Consider the following 21295-nt stretch of genomic DNA (forward strand, 5'->3'; position numbering starts at 1 on the left):
GTTTCGAATTAGACACGGTTCTAGGGGTACCTTTTTTCTTGACGTCGAAAAACTCTTACCAAGGAATTTGTCAGGAACGATGAACGTTTCGTCAGGCTTGAGGAGGGCTGGGTACGTGACACCGTTATTATTCTTCGAGTCGTGGAGGAGCTTGTTCCTACCGAGATCCCAGCCCCAGCTGAGCTCGTTGTTGCCGACCAGACTCTGGTACCCGACACTGTGAAGAGGCGCGTCGGCCGTCGCGACGCCCACTACTGCATGCGTGCCTCGTTGCCTCGTGCTCCAGTATAACTCCCAGACGTGCATACCTTTCGTGTAGCCTACCTTCCCCCTGATGCAATCTGTGCTCTGCGCCACGGGGTGTCGGTGAAACGTCAACTTGTCATCCTCCTGCAAAATACAAATTTGCAATGGTATACGTATTCATACGTAGAAGTTTGGGAAGAGATGTCTAATATTCAACGTCAAGTGAAAATTAAAGAAATGGAGATTAATTAAACACTTTCTTCACTCTTCAAATATCATGAAGCGTATTTAAAAAAAGGACTCTGTGTAAAAACTAATCTAAAAAGATACTGAATATTAAAATACATAAAAATCCACATGAATACTTATTTTTGTTAAAAATTGGAGTTAACTGTCTTTTGCACCAAGCCTTTCATTTATATCTTGATAGTTTCTACATTTTTATATCATGTCACGTAGGTTCTCTATTTTTTATATATTTCTTTCTTATAAATGCATGAAGATCTGCAGTCTAGTAATAAGGTAAGTATGTGTTATGAATATGTACCTTGACGAATATGTTCAAACTACGGTCTTCAGCGTTCCAGCTGTGATGAACCTGGGTTTCCCGCGATGCGGGAGGCATGTCGAGGAGAACATCGAGGCGGGCCGGCCTCGCGAAATCTTGCGCCAATTCTCTAGGTACCACGGGCTTGTATGTCACGGGGACGGCACCGCCGCATGTTCCAGTTCCACTCTCTTCCGTTGTGCACTTCAGGCTGCCTGTAAAAGAAAGACAGAGTTTGTTAATGATATAGACGTACTCCATTTTAGAGATGGTCAACGAAAAATATGTTTGGCAAAAGACCAATGCTAAGCAGTAGCACAGAGATGATCAAAGGTTTGAAATTTTGGAATGTGAATCAAATGTTAAGTACTGAAACATTCCAATTTTCTAGATACTGAAATACTCAAAGTCTCAAATTTAAAAATTTTCTACTTATTCAAATATTTAAATATTCAAATTTTCAAATTTTCAAACTTTCACATTTTCAAATTTTCAGATTTAAAAATTTGTTTTTATTATATCCTTATATTAAAATCTACAAATCTTTAAAGATACCCAAACATTCCATTTTTTAATCTTCTCGTCTGCTTCAACTCTCAGATTTCGATTCTTAAAACACAATCGTCTACCTCATGACAACAACCACCTACAAACCCCAAAAACATACCCATTAACCAGCTATCCCTCTCTTCTGTACCCCAAAATCGTTTCACATTTAGTCTCCTCCCAATACAAATACATATACCTTGAACTTCAGGTACCCTTTAAACCACCCCCGCTGTAGTTCTCAAAACATCTATTTCACAGGTGGCTAGCAATCGCAGCCTTCCCTTGAAACCACTCCAGCAGAGCATTATCCTATCCTTCGAAGGAAGTTTCCACGTGGGTCGTTAATGATTCAAGCCTCGTCCATGGGATTCATCGTCGAACATACCTGGTCCGTCGTCTGGGCAGATTTGCCGAGGATCGAGGAAAAAAGGAGTGGAAGGAAAATAATGAAGGGTCCGACGGGGCGCAGCAGGTCTCGCGGTTAAAAGTTTTCGAAGGTTCGTCTATCTCTCCTCCTCCGTCTCAGCTAGGGTCGCGAAACGATATCCTTGGATGCTGGTTTATTTGCTCTGGCAGCTGCTCCAGCGTCCAAGGGTTCTGGAAAGGGCCCTAAGGATTTCAAAGCGTCTCTCTCTCTACTCGCTCTCCTGCCCAAAAAGCCGAGGGGCACTAATAGAAAGACCCTTTCAGGGCCCTTCGCGTATCCGGTCGGTCGACCCTCTCTCCTTCAGGTTCGACACGTCCCTGGCTTTTTTCCCGCCGCTGCGCCTCGTTCCTCGAACCACCGTGCTTCTTTCCCTCCGCCACGTCGACGTTCCGCGTCGTAAATTTCACGGGCGCAGCTGAGCGCCGCGAATCGACCAGGGCGACAAATTTCCCGAAAGGACGAGCCAACCAGGAGCAGGTCCAGCCAGAACAGAGTCCCGGAAACGACCAAATGGCTGGCGTAAATCATGGCAGAGACACGACGAGGGAAGCCACCGATCGGCGGCGACGATTAATCGCGGCCCTGGCAAACCTGACTGTCGTTTCTTCTGTTTAGGTCGATTGATGGATCGTCGCTGCTCTAATGAGGAATCAGTGATTGCGGGGAATGAGACTAGGTGCAGTTGTTTGATTTTGATTATGCATTTACAATAGAAACGATAAGACTTGTTGAACATTGTTCTCAGTAAAGACGATTAAATCCTTCGTGTGATCAAGCTAATTGTGTTTCCATAAGTAGAAGTTTGAACAGACATTATGGGTTGAATATTTGGAAAGTTGTTTCGTGGAGTCACAATGCAGAGGATTTAGCTTTTTTTCAAGGTCCTGTTGCTATGTAATTTTGGATCCAATGACGTAGGTTGGCAGCCAAAGTTCGCTCTTGCGAAACCGGATGCAGCGTTTCGAATGAAAAATAAATGCGAGATGACTAGACGCTCGATTGAGGGAATGATACGCTGAGATACAGATGTCTTAAAAGAAATTTCCAATGGCGACGATACGTGAAATATTCGTCTGGTCGAATTCACAACTTTCACCTCTCGAGTCTAGCCAGACGATAGTCTATGTCGATGATTAATCACTTATAATTTATGTTAACTTGTTTCTCGTTGAGCTCCAGTGGAATTTTCGTTTCGACTTGACCCTCTGTGGCTTGTTTCTCGCCAGGGGATGGAGCCATGGTTCGAGGGACCTGTTCGGGCTTCTACCTGGGCAGGTAGGCAAAATCGAAAGCGGTCAGAGGCCTTGACCCTGGACGAAGGCCGACGAGGTGAGTCGACGCCGAAAGTTTCGGTTTCGTGCACTGGCTGCTTTATGGTCGTCAATTCTACTAGCAAATAAAACACCGTATCGTGTTCCAGCGTGAGTGTTTTAGAAATTAGAAACCTCTTAAAAGGTCCGCGTTATGTTTCTCCTTTTTTTGAACCGAAATCTACCCTACAGTAAAACCCACAATAAATTTTATTACAATCTTGTATTCAGGATTCTGGAGAAGTTTTAATATACTTGCACTCCTAGATTGACTCTGTTTTCCTGGGACACTGCAAGCTTCTATTTCCTAAAGGGAATATAATCCCAAATGTGAAGGACTCGAGAATCTTTTATACAGGGTGGACTATTTTTGGTCATTCACAGTCTCCTGAATTTTTCACTATTAGAAAAGTATTTCTAATGGAACTTTATATCTATAAGGGACACCTCGAGATAGATAAGATGTACGAATAAGGTTTCAAGAAAACATGGAAGCCGAGTTATCTGAAATATGAGGAGACTCAAGCGCACTTTCAATATCTACTTTTACTATTTTCTCAAGACTATTTAACTAATTGAGAAAAAATAAAATTGACCAATTTGGCTCCTGAAAAGCTCATAAGATCAAAGTACAAAGTCATACTCAATACTCCTTACTTTCTATCTCCAAACGAACCCTCGCCTCGGTCTTCTAATCCCCAACCCAACCACAGCTACCGCCAAACCAAATGTCTAAACCATCACTTAAATCACCCGAACGCAATTAATTCGGCTATCCCCTCACCCTCCCTCTCAGCATTACCTGCCACATGCATAAACCGCAGCAACGCAAGAAGCATCTCTCAAGACAAGCTTCTCTGCCTCGAGTTCCTACCTCCCTCCGCCCCACCCTGCCAAACCACCCGTCTTCACCGTATAATCACCCCTTCCCAGCATCTCTTCCCGCCAACTTAAACCATGGTCAGCCAGCATTAATTTCTGCCCGATCGAAGCAGCCCTCTAACCTGAAATTTTTTGGCCCATGTTCATGCTCCGATAGCGAGGGAGCCAGTGATCGTGCTGGTGGTGACGGTGGTGTTCGATGCACTGCTTGCCAGCGGCCAGCTTGTGCCTGGTGCCGCCGTTGGTGGTGGTGGTGGACGTGATGGTCGTGGTGAGGAGGTGATGATGATGATGGTGGTGATGGTGGTGGTGATGGTGGTGATGGGCGGTGGCGCCACCGTCTACTCCTCCCCCGCCGGCTGCAGCCCTCACGACGCGTCCAACGCCTCCTCCGCCGCCGCCGCCGCCCCTGCCGGGGCTGCCACCCCCGCCGCGCCCGCGGCCGACGCCTCCGCTGCCTAGACCGCCTCCGGTACCGCCAGTCAGGCCGTTTCCGCGGCTACCGGCCCCGCTCCAGCAACGAGACGATTTGTACCTGAAACAACGTGGAGGAACTCGGTTAGTTAATTGTCCCGTGACCATTCATTTGCTGGTATTCAGGGAGCGCTGGGTTGCGAGGGGTAGAAAAAGAGGGAGGAATATTAGACATCCTTTTTATTTCACGATCTCGGATTACGAGTCTTAGAATAATTGAAAAGGGGAAAATATTGGTGATCGCTTTTGGGGATTTCGTGTGACATGGGTTATATAAGTTTTGGGATTGTGAAGCTTATCAAACGTTTCGATTTTTCATTTCTACTTAAATCAAAGTAAAATCGTAGGAGTAACAATTCGTACGAAGTAATATGAGACAGCATTCTCTTTTAGAGGAGTATGTACATATATGCATTTCCTATCTCCTTCTCTATGTGTTAGTATTTATGAAAATAGTCTAAGTTAAAAGATTTGGAAGGTTGAATTTATCAATTATTTGGTATTGTATAGAATTATATTACACAGTGAGTGATGAATTCAATTTTTTTAAAGTCTTGCCACGTGATATTATATATCCAGGTCTGAGAATCTGACGCTCGATAAGGGTTAATTTTGACTTAGATCATTTTCAATGAAACGACAGAAAAAAAATCATTGTGATCCTTCTTTAACATGAATCTCGAGGCCTGCGGAAGACCATGTCGTCTGATAACAAAGAATTACGTTTTATCAGGTGGTCACAGCCGGAAAGGCAGTGATTTCGAGAAACCAACTCGAGGAATGGGTCCCTCGTTTATACGTGATACCTTACTTGATTGTATTCTGATTCTCTTTCTGTTTCTAATAACCTGAGAACTCTGCTAACGAAGTACTAGATTCTTTTTCCACCATCTGAAGCTCTATCATTAACATAATCACAATAAACACCTTCAACCAAATGGTAATAAATTATCTGTACATTAATTACAAATTCTACACTCTTTAATTGTCTAAACTCAGAAAAATCGACGAATTTTGGCGACTGAAGGCAAAGACAAAGCTTTTTCTTTCAAAGCTCGACCAGTTGCAGGTTCGAGGCGATAAGACACGGAAAACAAACGACGATCCCCGTGAAAGGGGAATGAGGGCAGGTCTGGACCACAGAGGTCGTTCTAATTTTTCGTTTTCATCTCTTCCGTTGACCTCGTGACGTAACAGCCCATGACTCGACCGTATCCGTTCGCCACCGATCATTTCCGCCCACTAACACCGGACACTGACATCCTGGATCCGCTTGGCTTTCGACGAATTGCTATGAGTAAAAGAATTATACGTGAAAATTTCAGTTTTTCGGAGGCAATTTTGTAAAACGTGTATTTAAAGGTTCCTGGAATATTGATTTCTCGAGTTCTCGAAGAAATAGGGAGCTAGAAGTTCCTATATTCTTTCCTGCTTAACTCGAGCACTCGTTGAAAAATGTTTCTTTTCTTATCCCATGTATTGTTCACGCGAGCACGAACCTCAGGAACCGAGCGACTCGACACGTCCGTGTAAGCGATATCGCGAGATTGTTGGCCACGAGGCTTTTCCGCAGTTTAATCGCTGCTGCTAACTCACGAAACTATCCGCTAACTGTACATTTATCTAATTCATTGTTCCATTTTATCCAATGGTTTCGTTAACGAGTACCTGCCGAGGAAAATGCACTGTTTTCTTGAAACTTGTATAAGAAACACTGAACATTAAACACTGTATTAAAGACACGAAACTCAGAATAATAGAGATCTTACAAATTTTTAGGATTCAAATATTTGAAATTTTCCATGTGAAATTCAGAAATCAGAAATCACTTCCTAGAACACTGTTCCTTGCCCAATCCTGCTCCCAGTTACGAGCACTAAAAAATTGTAAATCTTCCAAAGAAAATCGAAGAACCTCAAGAAAGCAGTGATGAAGTAAAAGAAAACAAGAAAGCTCAATAAAGAAAGCTCGCTACCTGAAGCGCTTCTTTCTTTTCCAGCGATCAGGGGATGCTCGTAATTAATCAGCGGCAGGTCGAACGAGCGCTGAGTGGTTACAATCGGCGGCTCGCGCGGAAGAGGAAACGCGGTCGAGGAGCCTCGAATTTAATTTGCAGCGGCTGAGGAGCCGCGCTAGACGCCCTTCGTCTCGCTGGGAGCCTCGTCACGGGTGCTGCCCGCTCGCAAACACTTCGCAACCGAGTCCATTAATGGTGTTTATCCCCCGTAAGCGATATTACGCTTCCCCGGAACCGGAGAAAGTAGTCGTGTAATCGGCTGGCGTCTTCGTTGCGTCATCGTCGTCCATCGAGCGGGTTAAGGCGCTCGTTACGGTCGCTCGCGTCGAGCTACTTTCGCGAGAAAACGCGAGGAAAAGCGACCTGGGAACGCTCGAACGAGAGAAGAAAGAAAGAAAGTTGGAGCGTGACTAGGTACGAGAGATCTTTGGAACACGCTGACTTCAGGTGTAGTTAGAGCACGATTCTCTAAAGTTGGGTCCCTTGGAGCAATTCTGGAAAATCGCGCTATAGAGGTCGTTAAGGTCAGAGGCTCTGGCGATTCGATCGTGGAGGGTCGACGAGGGTATGATCTTCTCGGAGTGCTAGGATCGAATGACATTCGATTTCGAGAGGAAATGTTAGAGCATCGGTCGCTGAAGCATGGTAGAGGCGGACGAGCGGCGGTATTGATCCGCGGGGGTCACCTTTGCCCCTCCTCGACACGAGACCAACCCCCAAATCCACTCGCCCTGTCTTGCCGAACCCCTCTCTAGCCTCCTCTATCACCGAAACCCACGACTGCCACAGGGAGACCCCCTTTCGCGTAGCAGTCTCAGAAAAACGCTTCAGTAATCTGGAGAGATCCCTAGTCTCATACAGTTTCGAAGTGGAGCAGGTTTCACTTGTTTCTTTTCTGTTTCTTTTTCTTGTGAACCATGGGTCCCAAGAAACCTGTTAGAAAATGAGTTCTGTATGAATTGCAGAATTGCAATTGCAGGAATTACAGAATTAGGTATACGCGAATTTTGGGAGAAACTGATAATTCAAATTAAACGCTGATCCCAACAGTGGGATATTCTAATCACTTGCTCACCCTTGGAACTCATGGTCCAGAAACATGGAATTCATGAAAGTTGTAGAACTTGTAGGATCATGATTTCCTGGGAAATGAGATATCTTCATTTAGTGCAAGAACAGTTCTGCACTTGAGAGTCAAATTGACCCAAATCCTTTTTCATTCCTTTTTTTAAAACAACAAAAAAATAAATGAGATTACAAATTTCTAAACTTTCTATTTGCAGTAATTCATAGCATCGAACCTTCTTTATTGTCAACGTGATATAGCTTCCTATTACTCAGATAAATTAAAGAAAAGACTGTAAGGTGACACATAAAACTCAATTCCGAAAGAAACGAACTTCAATTACTTTCGAGTACACAGTTCTAATAAACTCACAAACAGCAATTGTCACAATGAGCAATAAACCCTCTAACTGCCTAAGCTTTCCTGACAACAGAAACACTAGCCCATGATGGCTGCCTTTATAGCATCGCGTGGTTTCCCTGACGATGGGAACAGTAGTGGGAGTCTCCCAAAGGGCTGACAACCTAGAACAGCCTTAGTTAACAGGTTTGCCCAACTTGCAAGCTGAAGCACGAAGCTCCTCGTTCACTTTCGAATCGCCTAAATAAGAAATCGATCACTTCTGAAGTAATCGTGACGAAGGATTCAATAAGAGAATTTCTTCCTCGCCTACGAGGACCTCGTTGAAAGGTTCATCGATAACCCAGAACGCCTTCTCAGTGATTGATCAATCAGCTAGCCGGTAATTTGTTACCGCCAAGTTTGCGGCGCGAGTTGATTTCTCTCGAACCATGGAAGGAGAGCGCAGAACTCGGCAACCCTCGCTTTCCTCGGCAATTCCTTTCGCGGCCACGATCTGTCGCTTACAGCGAAGCGCACCTGGAGCTCGAAACGTAACCGAGGGTCCCATGGGGTCGCTGTATCGACGAAGTCATAAGGAACACGTGGAAACGAAGTTTTACGAAATTAGGAGCAGTCACGCGACGCGTAGGAAACAGCGACTGGGGCTGATTCCTGGTGGTGGAGCTTTTCAGCGAGCTTTTCGCGGGTTAAGGATATCGTGGAAACCTGGCGAGTTAGATCGATCAAACATCGCGGATACTGCTTCATCGGGCACGGCACTGCCAGCCATCGGCTAACCAATTGCTAACTGCCAGTGAACAGCAGGCAGATGTCAATTGCCTCCAATGATAGTGGAACGTTGTGTTACGTGACTGTGGACAGAGTTGCTCGAGAGGCTCGTAAGAGATAGAACTGTGGACCGTAGATTGCGCTTTGGAAGAGCGAAATGCTTTTTGTTGAATTCTAGTGAAGCTATGGGAACCAGTTTTTGGGGACTAACATGGACGTAGATTTAATGTTAGATGAGAGATAAAATAAATTGGTATTAAATAAGGGGCAGCTGAGCAAAATCCTGTATATGACGTATAGTATACCCTTATAGTAGGGTGAAATTGTATATCATGCTTCTTTTAATTACTAGTTAACCTTTTAAGGCTTAGTGGTTTCAGACTGAAACCATACTTTTGTAGCTTACTACTATATAGATTGTGATTAGATTCAGTTTAACTGAATTTGTACTGTATCTTTTTATTTTCATATCCTGGGCCACGAAGGGTTAAAAAATTCTCTAACTATTTGTGAAGTTACGATGACAGGAGTTATTAAATAGTCATTTGACGTGTATAGTCATCGCTTAAATTCTCCTTTAACTATACTGCCCAATTAAAGAGAAAATCAGTATCTACTAAAAATATTTTACTGTTATTCTGCACTAAAAGAAGGGGCAAACTGTTCAAAATTATTTAAAGATGTAAAAAATTCAATTTCACGTTTTTCTGTACTTACTACCTTTCTCCATAACTAGGCAGTATAACCGAGCACCTGTCTAGCAAAAAAGACATACAAATCTCTGTACGAAAACAGCTCGCTAATAAATCCATTAATCAGTCACAAATAAATCTCCTTCCCCCAGAAATTGTACAAGTTAATCCTCTCCTCCACTTGTCTCTCATTTCTCAAACACAAGATGCCTACATATCAGAAGACGTCTACTATCCACGCCCCACAAGAAGTCCCTTAGAAAGCACTGCCCCTAATGCTCTCGAGAGGACTTCTCATAGGACATATACCACACACAAGGAACAAGTGTTTCCCTCTCCCATTAATCGCATTTTCCGCGTTCGTCAAAGAGAACGTGTCACCTCTAATAATTCTCGCTCTACTCCCTCGACAACAGCCATATCTCTCGAGTGCACTTTCTCTGTCCTCGCAGGCAGAGGTATCGTGTGCCCTGTCGAAAGAAAGGCGAGTCGCCAAGTTTACGTCGCGCTCGGGGGAATTTGCATGCGAAAAGGAGGAAGAATCGACACGGCCGGTTTCGCTGGACGACGGTTTGCGTCGACTATCATCGTAACGGCCGTCTCGCGCGGCTTAGTGGTCGGCTTAGAAGCGGAACAGCTGACGACTAGGCTCTGGCCAGCCAACACCTGTTCGCCAGCTGCCGCGACAAAGAGGCTCGGGATAGAAACCACGCGCCACCGTCTCGACGAGCAACTCTTTTGTCGGGCCTGGCCACCGAGAGAGCTCCCTTTCCTGCCCCGTTTTCGCGGCGCGACCTTTTAAGGATTTCGCCGCCTGGGACCACACCCTTCTAAGAAGCGTCGAAACAATGCTGGCTCCCCGCCCGATCGCGACTCGTGTATTAAGATCCAGGACGGTTATCGCTTTATTTCGATCTGCGTGAGCCCCGACGACGGGCCAGAAAGGTCTGCTCGCGAAGGGGCTGATGCAATGCGAAGGGATCCTGTTATGGGAAGAAATATGGAACGGATGCTTGAATTTTTATGACTGTTTCGGCGCTGTGGGTTGGACCAGCTGGAGTCACGAGGTTTATGGTATTCGAAGGGATTCGGTGGTACGGTTGTATCGTTTCGTTATACTGGGAATAGAATTCGAGAAGGAAGGTACTGTGATGGTTTTTAGGTGTTGGAGGTTCTCTTTTATTTGCTTTTTATTTTTCTATCTTGGTATGACAGTGTTAGAGTATCATTAGAATTTGAATACGTGAGTTTAATAACCTTTGGTGAAGGAATTTGTGTCACTCTTTCACTGTGTCTTGAAATGGAGTTGGAAGTTTTCAAAGTTAATTTTTAATCGGCTCGAAACTAAATCTGAATGTAAAGTTGCTTCTGACAGCTAGCTTCTCACATTTCACTAGATTTCAATTAAAGATTAGTGCCAAGTCGAAATATATTACAACAGGAAATGCAGGTAATGAAAATTCGGTTAATCCAGATTCTGCTGGATGCATTCGTAATTGCTGGATAAATATAGTTCTTTCTATCTTGATTTCGAATTCTGATCGACAGAGCTGAGCCGAGACAGTCAACTGTCACCGAAGAGTGATCGGATTAAATTGAATGATAAAGCAATATTGCTACTAAAATTAAGCATATTTGCTTCAAATGTTACTAGAGACTCTGAAATTGTAATGGAACTAAAATCCCATTACTACAGAAGCTAATCCAGCAGCAGCTGACAAAGTGGGAAACAGCTGTCGCGGCAAAATCGAGGGAGAAGTAGATACGGCCAGTTCTTAGTCAGACGCTGCGTCACTCCAATTTCCAGAAACGCAGTCTGCGAAACAAATTCGCAAGAAACCTTTTATAACAACGATATGCAGTACTGTCTCGATCAAAGTCCTTCCACTATCTTTTTGCTTAGTTAGAATCCAATGACTCTTCTCCCAGGAAGTTCAATCTTCGAAAATCATATCACACCCAGCTGAATTGATAACTTAAACGATTCATACACTTTTTACAAGTACTTCTAGATTTGACAGAATTCTCTAAGCTGGGCCATGGTATACTACATACTATATCTTTTTGATAGCATAAGAAAGAATAAAATGCATTTGACCTAGAAAGTTCATTTTTGAGGATTTAAAGATAATAAAAAGTTTGCATTTTACTTGGTCACATGCAACCACCTTCGATCGAGACAACACTATGCCTTCATCCTGCTCCTAGATTGTAGAGTTCTCACGAAATTCGAAATCTATCACGAGTAGCAAACACCAAGCATGAAGTATCGACGAATTTGGCGCGAGAGCTCGTCGCAACGGTCGCTGGGCCAATTCCTCGATCACTCGATTTCGATTCATTTGTCTCGAGGGCCACGCCTCGCCCTGTCGAGACAATGGCTCGGTCTTCGCGGCTTGATCGAAGTCAAATAGCGGGGCGGCCGTTAGCGGCTCTCAGCTGCGAACCAGCGATTCTTTCAAACGCGTCGGCGCGCTCAGATCATTCCCTCTTCGAGTCACACTCGGGGGCCCAACTCCTCCTGCTCCCTTTTTCGGCCTGCTTCAATTACCCCGCGCCAAATCTTTTGTCACCGAAGTGCATCGTGCGAAATCGAGTCGCCAATCGACTATGTTCCTTGGCCCAGAAGGCTCCAAAAGAGAGATGAAAGTGGAGTGCTTCTTTTTTAATAAGAAGATTGTAGCACCAAAATTCTGATTTTGACGAATCTCGTATAAATGTAATCTACATCGAAATATTCAAGGAATCTCTGAAGTTATTTCATCTCTTCTTTTTTCATTTCTTTAGTAGATATAATTTTGACTCTGAGAGAACTGTAATCACAAGGATTATACAATTCCACTAAAATCTCTAAATTATATATTCATGTTAAATAATTGTTCCTAACTGCATTTGAAATAAAACAAAGAAGTAAAAGAATTCTTAGTTTTCTGTTTCGATAAAGTTCGTGACTCGTAATCGAAAAGACACTTGAGTTAATATTCAGAGAATTTTTCCGCCAGCTCAGCTCTAAGAGTACCAAGAACCCAATAGAAGCCCCAGAGTGATCAAGTTTCTTGAAGAAGCTTGCTCTCGAGGTGCATTTGACTTTTTAACACTGACTCACGCGTTCGGCGTCTCAGCCGATGACTTCGAACGCCTTAAATCGGCGACTAAATTGTTCCTCGCGCTCAAGAAAGTGAGATCATCGGTCGACCCTCGCGGGCGCATTTACGGACGGGTTACGCGGGTCAAACTGCAGCATGATGCGCCGCCAGTGCACGTGCAGCGAGCGCGAAAGCCTGGAAGATCGACGGCGATCGTCGAAAGATATTTTTAAGCTGCTTCAGCCCCATCAAGGGGACGATCGTGTTTCTTTCCTGTGAACACGTTTCTTTCGTCCTAGGGGAAGCTAAATTTACAAATGTCTTGTAATGACTCATTTTCCCTCTACTTTTTATCGTTTCTCAGGACCTTTTATCTAACCTCGTTAAGAAGTAGAGGAGAGGGTGGAAACATGAGACAAAATGGGAATATGATTATCGTGAAATGATTAAAAATAAATTCTGAGTATTATCGTAGGTTTATAGCTTGCTGTTGCTCTAATATAATGTTTACTACCACTATTCTAAAGAGACACTCAGATTTTCTTTTTCTTCAGGAATATTAAGAAAAGAAAAATTTCAAGGTTTTATGAATCTATATTTTTCTAATTTTAAAAGGCACCCAGATTTTATCTTACTTCAGAAATATTAAAAATAGAAACAAAATTCAGGTCTATAAGGGTCCATATTACCTCAATTTCAAAAGGCACCCAGATTTTACCTGTCTTCAAGAATATTAAAAAGAGAAAAAAGATTCAGGTCTATGATAATCCATAACACTCACATATTAATTTCCAGCTACTAAAAAAAAGTGCAGTCCACCATACAAAAGCATGAAATATATCCCTGTTTCTATTCTCCCCTCCACAGTGTTTAATTTTTAAGCTCCTGTACCCAAGGCTGCCCTCGCGACAGCACGTAACCGTTCCTCGCCTTCGCGCAGCAATTATATCTAATCTACAGTTATTTCTCCGTTTTATTTCCCCGCTTATCGGCACAGTCGATTCCATCTGGTACGACAGGGACCTCGTCAGCGAGCACGAGTCAGGGACCATTCCCAACAGAATGATATTTTACCCCTCCGTGGTAGGCGCAGCGTATTTCCTAACAGCCGCGAGATTCCTGCGTCCAGCGAGAAATCGAGCGTGGAGCGTTTCAGCGGCAACCTAATACCCATAAAAAAAATGCGAAACTGGAATCGCGAGGGCCGCTTCTCCCTCGCTGGTAATATCAAACGCGTCCCGCTTATCGTTGCCAGACGGCGGGGCAAAAACAGATGCTATCGTCGGCTCGTGCACGTGTAGAGGCCGCGGATCGTGTCGCAGATAAACGAGCCAGAAGACGAACGATAGCGGCAGGAACTGCAGGTGCTGCGCGTCGCGACGTTCGAGCGGACCGTAATGAAGCGTATCAGCTCCAAGGAAGCGTGCGATTCGAGCGGTGCCTGCCTCGTCTCTAATCGCCCTCGATACTTCGAGGCGAACAGCCACGGAGGAAACGATAGACAGAGGACTGTGCAGAGGAGAGACACGGAATTCCCATATGAAAATAACGAAACGGCCGACAGAGAGTTTTTCCATCGTTGTTTATTCAATCGCATGCAAATGCGCCGCAATCGCTTTAAAGAATCATCGAGCGAACGAGCCTCGAGTGTCTGCGCGCCAATTTCGTAACGGAGCTGAGCTGAGTCTTTAGGAATACCGACGAAACGGGGTACAAGGAAAACCTTTCGAGTGGAAAGCCGCGGTTATTAAATAGTCACGAGATTTCGATGTCTCCGAGACAGCGGAATATTCAATTTATTTAAATAGCTCCCTTTGTAATGGGGGAAATAAGTTTCTTTCTAGATGGGCGTTGGTTATCGGCGAGGTACTAGAACGAAATGAGGCACTGAGAGCAGGAATGATCTCACTACTACTGGGAAAAATCGGAAAACAGGTTATCGAAAATGCATATAGGGTTTCTCTGTAATAAATTAATGCTGCTATATTCATTTTGGATAAAGTATGGTTTACTTTACTTTTACACTCGATGCTTCAAATATCAAAGCACGATCAATTAAAACAGTGTCTGCATTCAGAAGAAAGTTCTTTCTGTTAGCGAAAACATATTTTTAATTTGGGAAAAGATGGCACAGTGATGGTGGGCTTTTAAGGGATTTATGATAGGGACTCAGGGTGTGTAGCCATGCTAGAGGGTAAGTGAGACTTCTAAAGAAATTTCTTGGACAAGTGTAAGTCCTAAACCCAAGTAACATGTTAGCAACAAAATATAATAGAACAGCTCTTATTTCTTCACGAAATTTCTTGGACAAGTATAAGGTTATCGCACGAATTTCCTCCTGGGGTGCAGTAGGAGAAATTGGGAGGCAGAAGGAGAAATAAGAAGTGTCCTATTGATACAAGTCTAGGTCCTAAACCCAAGTAACATTTGAGCAACACAATATAATAGAACAGCTGCTATTTTTCCTCCCATCTCCCAAAACCTTCCACTATTCCACAAATTCCTGAAGAAGAGAATTCATGCGGCAACCCTGTACAAACAAGAACCCTATTTGCTATAGTTCAAAAATGGTTTACCAGCACAATCCTCTCAGACGGACGACTATAATATAAAATACCTGTAGCTTTTGTTCTACTTCGTGACAGGAATCGCGCGGCAGTCAGAGGCGATCTCAATGACGAAACTGAGAATCGTTTTCTCAAGGACCGCGGCGCTCGTCGAAGGAAAAACGAAAGGCAGACGGAGGAGCCGCGATCTCGCTTCGTTTCTCCGCTCACGGGTTTCCTCACAGCGCGTGCACGCGCGGCACCGCTCGCTTTTTCGCCTCGGGACTGGTTCCCAAAGACGGTGTCCTTGGAGGAGGATAAAACTTTTCTCGTTCCAAGTGCCTTTTTTGCCGCGCAGCTTGAAATTAAGCTCGCCCCGAACCCGAGCCCGAGAAAGTATGGCTGAAACACGTGTCCGACTTCGCGACCAGTCAGAGTACTTCTGGAGAGATAAGTCTGCCCCATTTCGAAAGCCTTTGCCCACGTTTCTATGAACTTCATTGCGAAAACGTGACGAGACCGTGGGTTTAAGATTGTTGGTGTAAGTTTTCGCCTTTTCAGTGGATTTCTAGAGATCTTTTTTTAGGACATCATGGTTACTTTTAATTTTGAGCTAAAATTGAATTTTTTCTCTAGTGTAATATCATGGAAATTAGATGTGAAAGTGTTTCCCAGTGTGAGTAAATTTTTAAGGAGCTAGAGTAATTAGTGACTTAGGAATGTGTTTGAAAATAGAGCACCTGAAAATTCTATTTTCCCCTAAATCATCTAACTTAACTAAAATTAAATACACCAGATCTGAGAATCGCAACAAAACGAAATAAAATGTCCTATTATTGCGTCAACAAAATATAGACTGCTTATTCCTCTACCAATTGATAATCAAGACTAGAGACGCAGTTTCCTGCATTTCCACGAGCGTCCTCCAGAACCGGAAGGCAAAGTTCACGGCTAGAAACTATCCTCCGCTTAGGTAACGTACTTTTTGCCATCTGCGACAACTGGACGGGCGTAACGAGGCAGGATCACGCGACTACGCGATCGTCTCCCAGGAAGTGGAACAATACGTTCCTTGTCAGACACGTTGCGAAGTAGAATCATCGCGACGGAAGAAGGCGGATGACGAAGAGTTCGCGTTGCGTTACGATGAAAATTATCCCTTACCAGTCCCATAAATCTACCAATGCACGTGTCCCCTCGATCGACACAGGTCCGCGGCAATAATTCACTTAGAAGACGAAGCATAATTGAAACGTTCACGTGGAAGGAAGTGGAGAAGATTTTTTCGACAGCTTCGAAGGGGAGGAGGAAGACAGTCGAGGAGAAAGTCGCTGGTGTATGGTCAGACGAGCCCCACGGTTTTATCGGGACTTATCGAACGACAACAGCGTATTGAGCACGTGCGTTTATCTGCCATTGGCGCCTGGCTCTTCATCGAGACGCGTCAGGTTCAACGACCCTGTTTCTGTGATCTTTGGTGGCCTTGAAGGGCGGATCGTATAGTGTCAGACCATGGAAGGAGAAGCTGCCTCGAGAGCAACCTGGGAGAAATTCGAGATCGAATATCCCTTTCTACTTGACTTCTCCAAGGAGCAATTTCAGAATTCAGTGACGAGATAAATGTGAGATTAATAGTTTCTTAATGGAAACTATGACTTTCTCTTCATTTTATTAGAATAATAAGAACTGAGTTAAGTCACGTTATAAGGAAAGAAATTTAATAGTATAAACTACTTCAAACACTACTTAAACTCTCCCAAAAAATAACTAGAAAGGACTTGGTTACTCTGGCTCCAAGGTAGAGATATACTACAAGTGCTTCATAAACTCAAAAGAAAATTTAAATTCAGCTTGAATGTAAATCTTCGATTGAATAATTTCTATACGTACCAGTGAATGCGTGAAAAAGCTATCGGTCAAAGTGTTAATAGAAACGGTGAGGAGCTGTTAGGTAAGGGTACGGGACCTCTGAAGTTATTAGACACGTTTCTCTTTCGCAAAAGATTGTTTTAGCCGCGCAAAAATGGGGCTGCAGGGCCCAGGCGACGTTGCACGGGGTTAGGAGGCTGCGCGTGCACGCGAAGAAAAGCGAAGGGGCACGGGCAGACAATGAACAATCGTACATTGTTACGAGTTATAGCATTGTTACTCCACCACGGCCGGGGCCCGTGTTCACATAATTAGGCTGTAAACGTTTCGAGACAATCACCATTGTTTCCTCTCTCTATCTGCCCCCCTGGATTAAGGTGCCTCTGGCACCACCACCCAGACCCCTCTGCAAGCGCTAACCACGTCGAGATGTTCCTTCGAGATCGGGATGATCGTTAAAATAGGAGCCCACGGCTACTGTAGCTGCGTTTTTCCCTTCTTTCTTTCGGCTTCAATTTAGACCTTCGAGAGTTCCATTTATGGGCAACTGCGCGCAGCGAGAGCGTGGATGGCGAAAGATCTTAACGCTGGGACTGCTCAGGATTAACGTATACTCATTTCTAATTTTCTTGAAGACATTGCTTGCTAGAGCAGTGAAACTAGAACTGTGCCAGTATGCTATATTATTTGAAAATTCAATCAGAATTCAACGATAGAATTAAAAGGAGATAAGTGAAAATTAAGAAGAAAATGTTTCTCAAATAATTCTTGTGTTGAGAGAAATATTACACTGATAATATAAGATGAGTTGCTCAACTAACCATTTCATCTTATTTCCTACAGAAGATTCAACCCGCGATGCATACCAAGCCTACTTTAATTTTGATGTTTTATTAAGGAGCAGAGTTGTTCGAGACCCCAGAACCACTCCTGACGAAGGCAAGTTCTCGAGATCGATGATAACGAGAAAAGGACCTTCCCTTCTAGCCGTGCCAACTTTATCTCTTCACACGGGCGTGTCCCTTTGGAATTTGTTTTCTGACGAGATTATCGCGCGTATATCGTGTCCCCCATCCAGAAGGGATGGAAATAAAGAAGAACGATGGGAAGGGAGTTGGGGTAGAGCAAACAGTAACGTACGAATTTCGAGGCCCCTGAAGGTCTACCTAAATCTACAGGGCGTTTAAAACATAGAAGAACTTAAACCATGAAACTCTGTATCTCAAGATTAAATTAAAACAAATTACCACGTTTAGAGCTCACCAGATTGTTGTTACTCAACAAATATCCTCACAAATTCAACTTAGGGTCTACAATATTATCATGTCACGTAAATTCACGTTACATGCTATAGCAAATCTAGTTTGCTATAATATGTAACATGAGTTCACTTGACTCTGACATGATTCCAAAATAAACACAGCTTAAAAGTTAAAAATATTAAAACGAGACAAATTTTTCCAAGCTTCCCCCAGTACCAAAAAGTCAGTACGAAAAATTACAAAGGACCCACGATTACTAAAGATCCCAAAATGTTAAAGAGACTCCACCTTATCCAAAAATCCTCTGGCCCAGCGATTACTGGGGTATTAAGATATCCCTATCGCCTCGGCAGTAGAAAAAGGTGAAACGAACCTTGAACACAGACCCCAAGGGAAAGAGCCAGCTCAGGACGCAGGGAAGCCCTGGCCGAGGTGGACGAAACAGCGAGCAGAAGAAGGAGAAGGCCGTGGCCGAGGGAAAGGGAGGGCACTTCGAGGGAGGTGGAAGGTGAGAGGCTCGCCGAGAGATAATTTATTGTTATTCTTGGTGCATTCGATGACGCTACACATTCCCCAAGATGGCCGACCGTCTCGAAGGAGAAAGAGACGAAGGGAACGACAGAGAGGGAACGATATAGTAGAGGGGGAGAGAAGAAACTGGCAGTTGGTAGCCGTGACCTTGTCTGGTACCCGACCCCACCGTGTGCCTCTGCTTCCACACATCTTTGCCACCCCACTACGGCCAACGCGAAAGAGAGGAGAGACTCTCTGGTAGGAGACAGACGAGGGACAGGAAACGTGGACGAGAAGGTGGAACGCGGATTCGTCCAGTTATTGTTACCTAATTTAATGAGCGATGGACACGTGTCTCTGGGTGAATCGTAATCTCCTGCTCGACTTGCTCCACTTCGAAGCTGCAATTTCCAGAGACCCTGTCGAGATCAGCCTAGAGACTCGGAAAATCGCATCTAATGAAACTGATGGGCGAAGGTGCTTCACGCCCGAGATTCGCGGAATGCAACCGGAAATTACGAAGTTGGATTTATGACGCGGAGCAAGCGGAAGCGCGGCTGAGGCGCGGCTGAGGCGAATTCCTGCGAATCTATCGAAGACTCGTCGATTTCCTGGAACATGTTTCAAAAATTCGTTTCTCGTGGAATCTAGCGAACGACGAGCTTCCCAGCGACCACTGAAGTGGCTGGGTTTTAGCCTAGGAACACAACTACAGATGACCAGTGACCGACAATTTTATTGGGCTAAAGACTGACTGTAAACTTAACATAATTTTATGTATCGATTGTCTTCTTATCTATTAGATAGGAATAGAAGAACTGTTCAGCCTGTAATCGACCTTTACACCGACAAATTTGACGACCACCGATTGTCACTAAGTCTGTACCGAGAGATAGGAAGACCTTGAGATACCTTAGCTCACCTGGCAGGGTCGCGAACAAAGACGATCTTTGATCGTTCTGGATCATAGACGGACAGATGTTCGTAGAATAAAGGCAAAAGTCATCTGGCGAATTCTATTCAGCTTGGCCAAAGAAATTTGCTTTTAAAGGAACTTTTGTAACTTCGGTCCCTGGACCAATGTTCTCTGGAGGATTGAAATGGCGAAGCTGGGCTCCGTCTTGAGATAAATTATGTTCTCCTTTGGAACCTCCCTCGCTGGGCAGAGTTTAAAAAGATATTACGGAGGATTGTATATTAAAGTCTGCTCTGAGGTATCGTCTATCTTCAAGGAATGAAATTCAGTAACTTGGTTAAGTGGAAAAAAAGGGCGAAGGGGGTTCGAGGTATCGATACGACGTTCCTGAATGCAACCTCATCGAAGACAGAGAGAAGCTTCTTCCGGCGGATGCACAACTGCGACGTGTCGTTGACACATCCTGTTACCAGGACAACAATAGCGAGCACCCTCCTCTTCCTGGTTCTGTGTGCCAATTATTTCCGCACCGAACCGAGACTCGCTCACGCGTCGCTGGTTTATCGAGCCTTCGCGGGAATTCTCTTCGAAGCTATCTTCTGAAGATAAAGGTCATGGTCAGTGTCCAGATCCTCTCACTTTCGTAGTGTCACAGGCGCTGAGACCACTGAAGGCTGCTACGAGATGCTCGGAGACTTGCGTTGCGAAAAATGACAATGTGAATGGCACATAGCTTTTCTCCTCCAGGCTTCGTTCCTCTTTTGTGGTAGCAATATTTGGCAACTTTGTGATGCAACGAATACGGGATATGTTCAAGCAGATATGTGTCATAGAAGATCCTACCAGCAAATGAACATGTAGTAATAAATTCAAACTTGTGCAATGGCCTCTGGAATCACCTGATCAATCAGGTGAAAGGCAACCCATGCCTACCCTCTCTTTTGGTTAATCCCTTACTGTATTTTTGTGCTATGTGTTATTTGTCCTACTTGCTCTTTTATATACTAGTTAAAAAGTGATCAAAGTCCTATGTTTTCTTTTCAAGATATTCTCATTTAAAATATTCAACTTCAACACTGTTTCATACACTCCAGTCCTCTTGAAAAAAATTCTTTCAGAGCCCTTTCTTCGTTCTGCAAGCACAGATCCTATATTCCAGAGGTCTTCTACATCCTAATGCCTCAACTCGAGTTTGTTAAAAATCTGACACAGGTCATTCCTTACAGCCACAGATATGCATCCCTCACACACAAACCACAGTCTCTCTACTCACTCCCCCCAAATACACTCTATCCAAAGCCTTCCTACCAGAGCCAAAGGCCAACTGCAAACTCCAAGTCGCCGATGCCTCGAAGTCCCCCGAAGCCTGGAATATTTTCGCCACGCTTCGAGGTAAGGTCAAGATCGCGAAGTTAAGATCGATTCGCTTCCCGCGAGGTTCGTCGACCGTCCGAGGCGTCGTGGTTCGCCAGGAAGACGGGGCGGAGAGGCGGCGTAGAGGCTCGTCCACACGAGCACCACCAGAGCAAATGGTACCGCGGCTAGTGTATTATTAGCATCGTGTAAACGTGTCTGCTGGCCGTGAAACCAGTGAAAGTATTCCACGGACGAGGCACACGGACACGGGGACGCACACGGGGTCCGCTGGCTTTATCACGAACACGCGCCGCGCTCAACGTGTTCCCTGGCGCTGGTTTCAGTGTGGTGAAATTCTTTCGAGACGACGACGGCGAACAGCACCGCAGGCGCGGCCACAGATCTG

At 44.5% G+C, this 21295-nt stretch overlaps 1 protein-coding gene across 2 annotated transcripts in view; it reads right to left on the reverse strand.

The window, feature by feature from the left end:
• LOC143177815 (protein gustavus-like) overlaps positions 1-21295 on the reverse strand; it is a 38351-nt gene that overhangs the window by 570 nt on the left and 16486 nt on the right. The window contains exons 2-4 of one of the 2 annotated variants that reach the window (XM_076376021.1): positions 4084-4496; positions 794-1008; positions 60-390 (exon numbers count right to left, since the gene is read on the reverse strand). In XM_076376021.1, the coding sequence (XP_076232136.1) occupies positions 60-390; positions 794-1008; positions 4084-4496 (959 nt within the window). Of the gene's footprint in view, positions 1-59; positions 391-793; positions 1009-3881; positions 3921-4083; positions 4497-21295 lie in introns of those variants that run through there. The other variant, XM_076376022.1, reaches the window with a different exon arrangement.

Source organism: Calliopsis andreniformis, chromosome 4, assembly GCF_051401765.1.
Source record: "Calliopsis andreniformis isolate RMS-2024a chromosome 4, iyCalAndr_principal, whole genome shotgun sequence".
Taxonomy (NCBI): Eukaryota; Metazoa; Arthropoda; class Insecta; order Hymenoptera; family Andrenidae; genus Calliopsis; species Calliopsis andreniformis.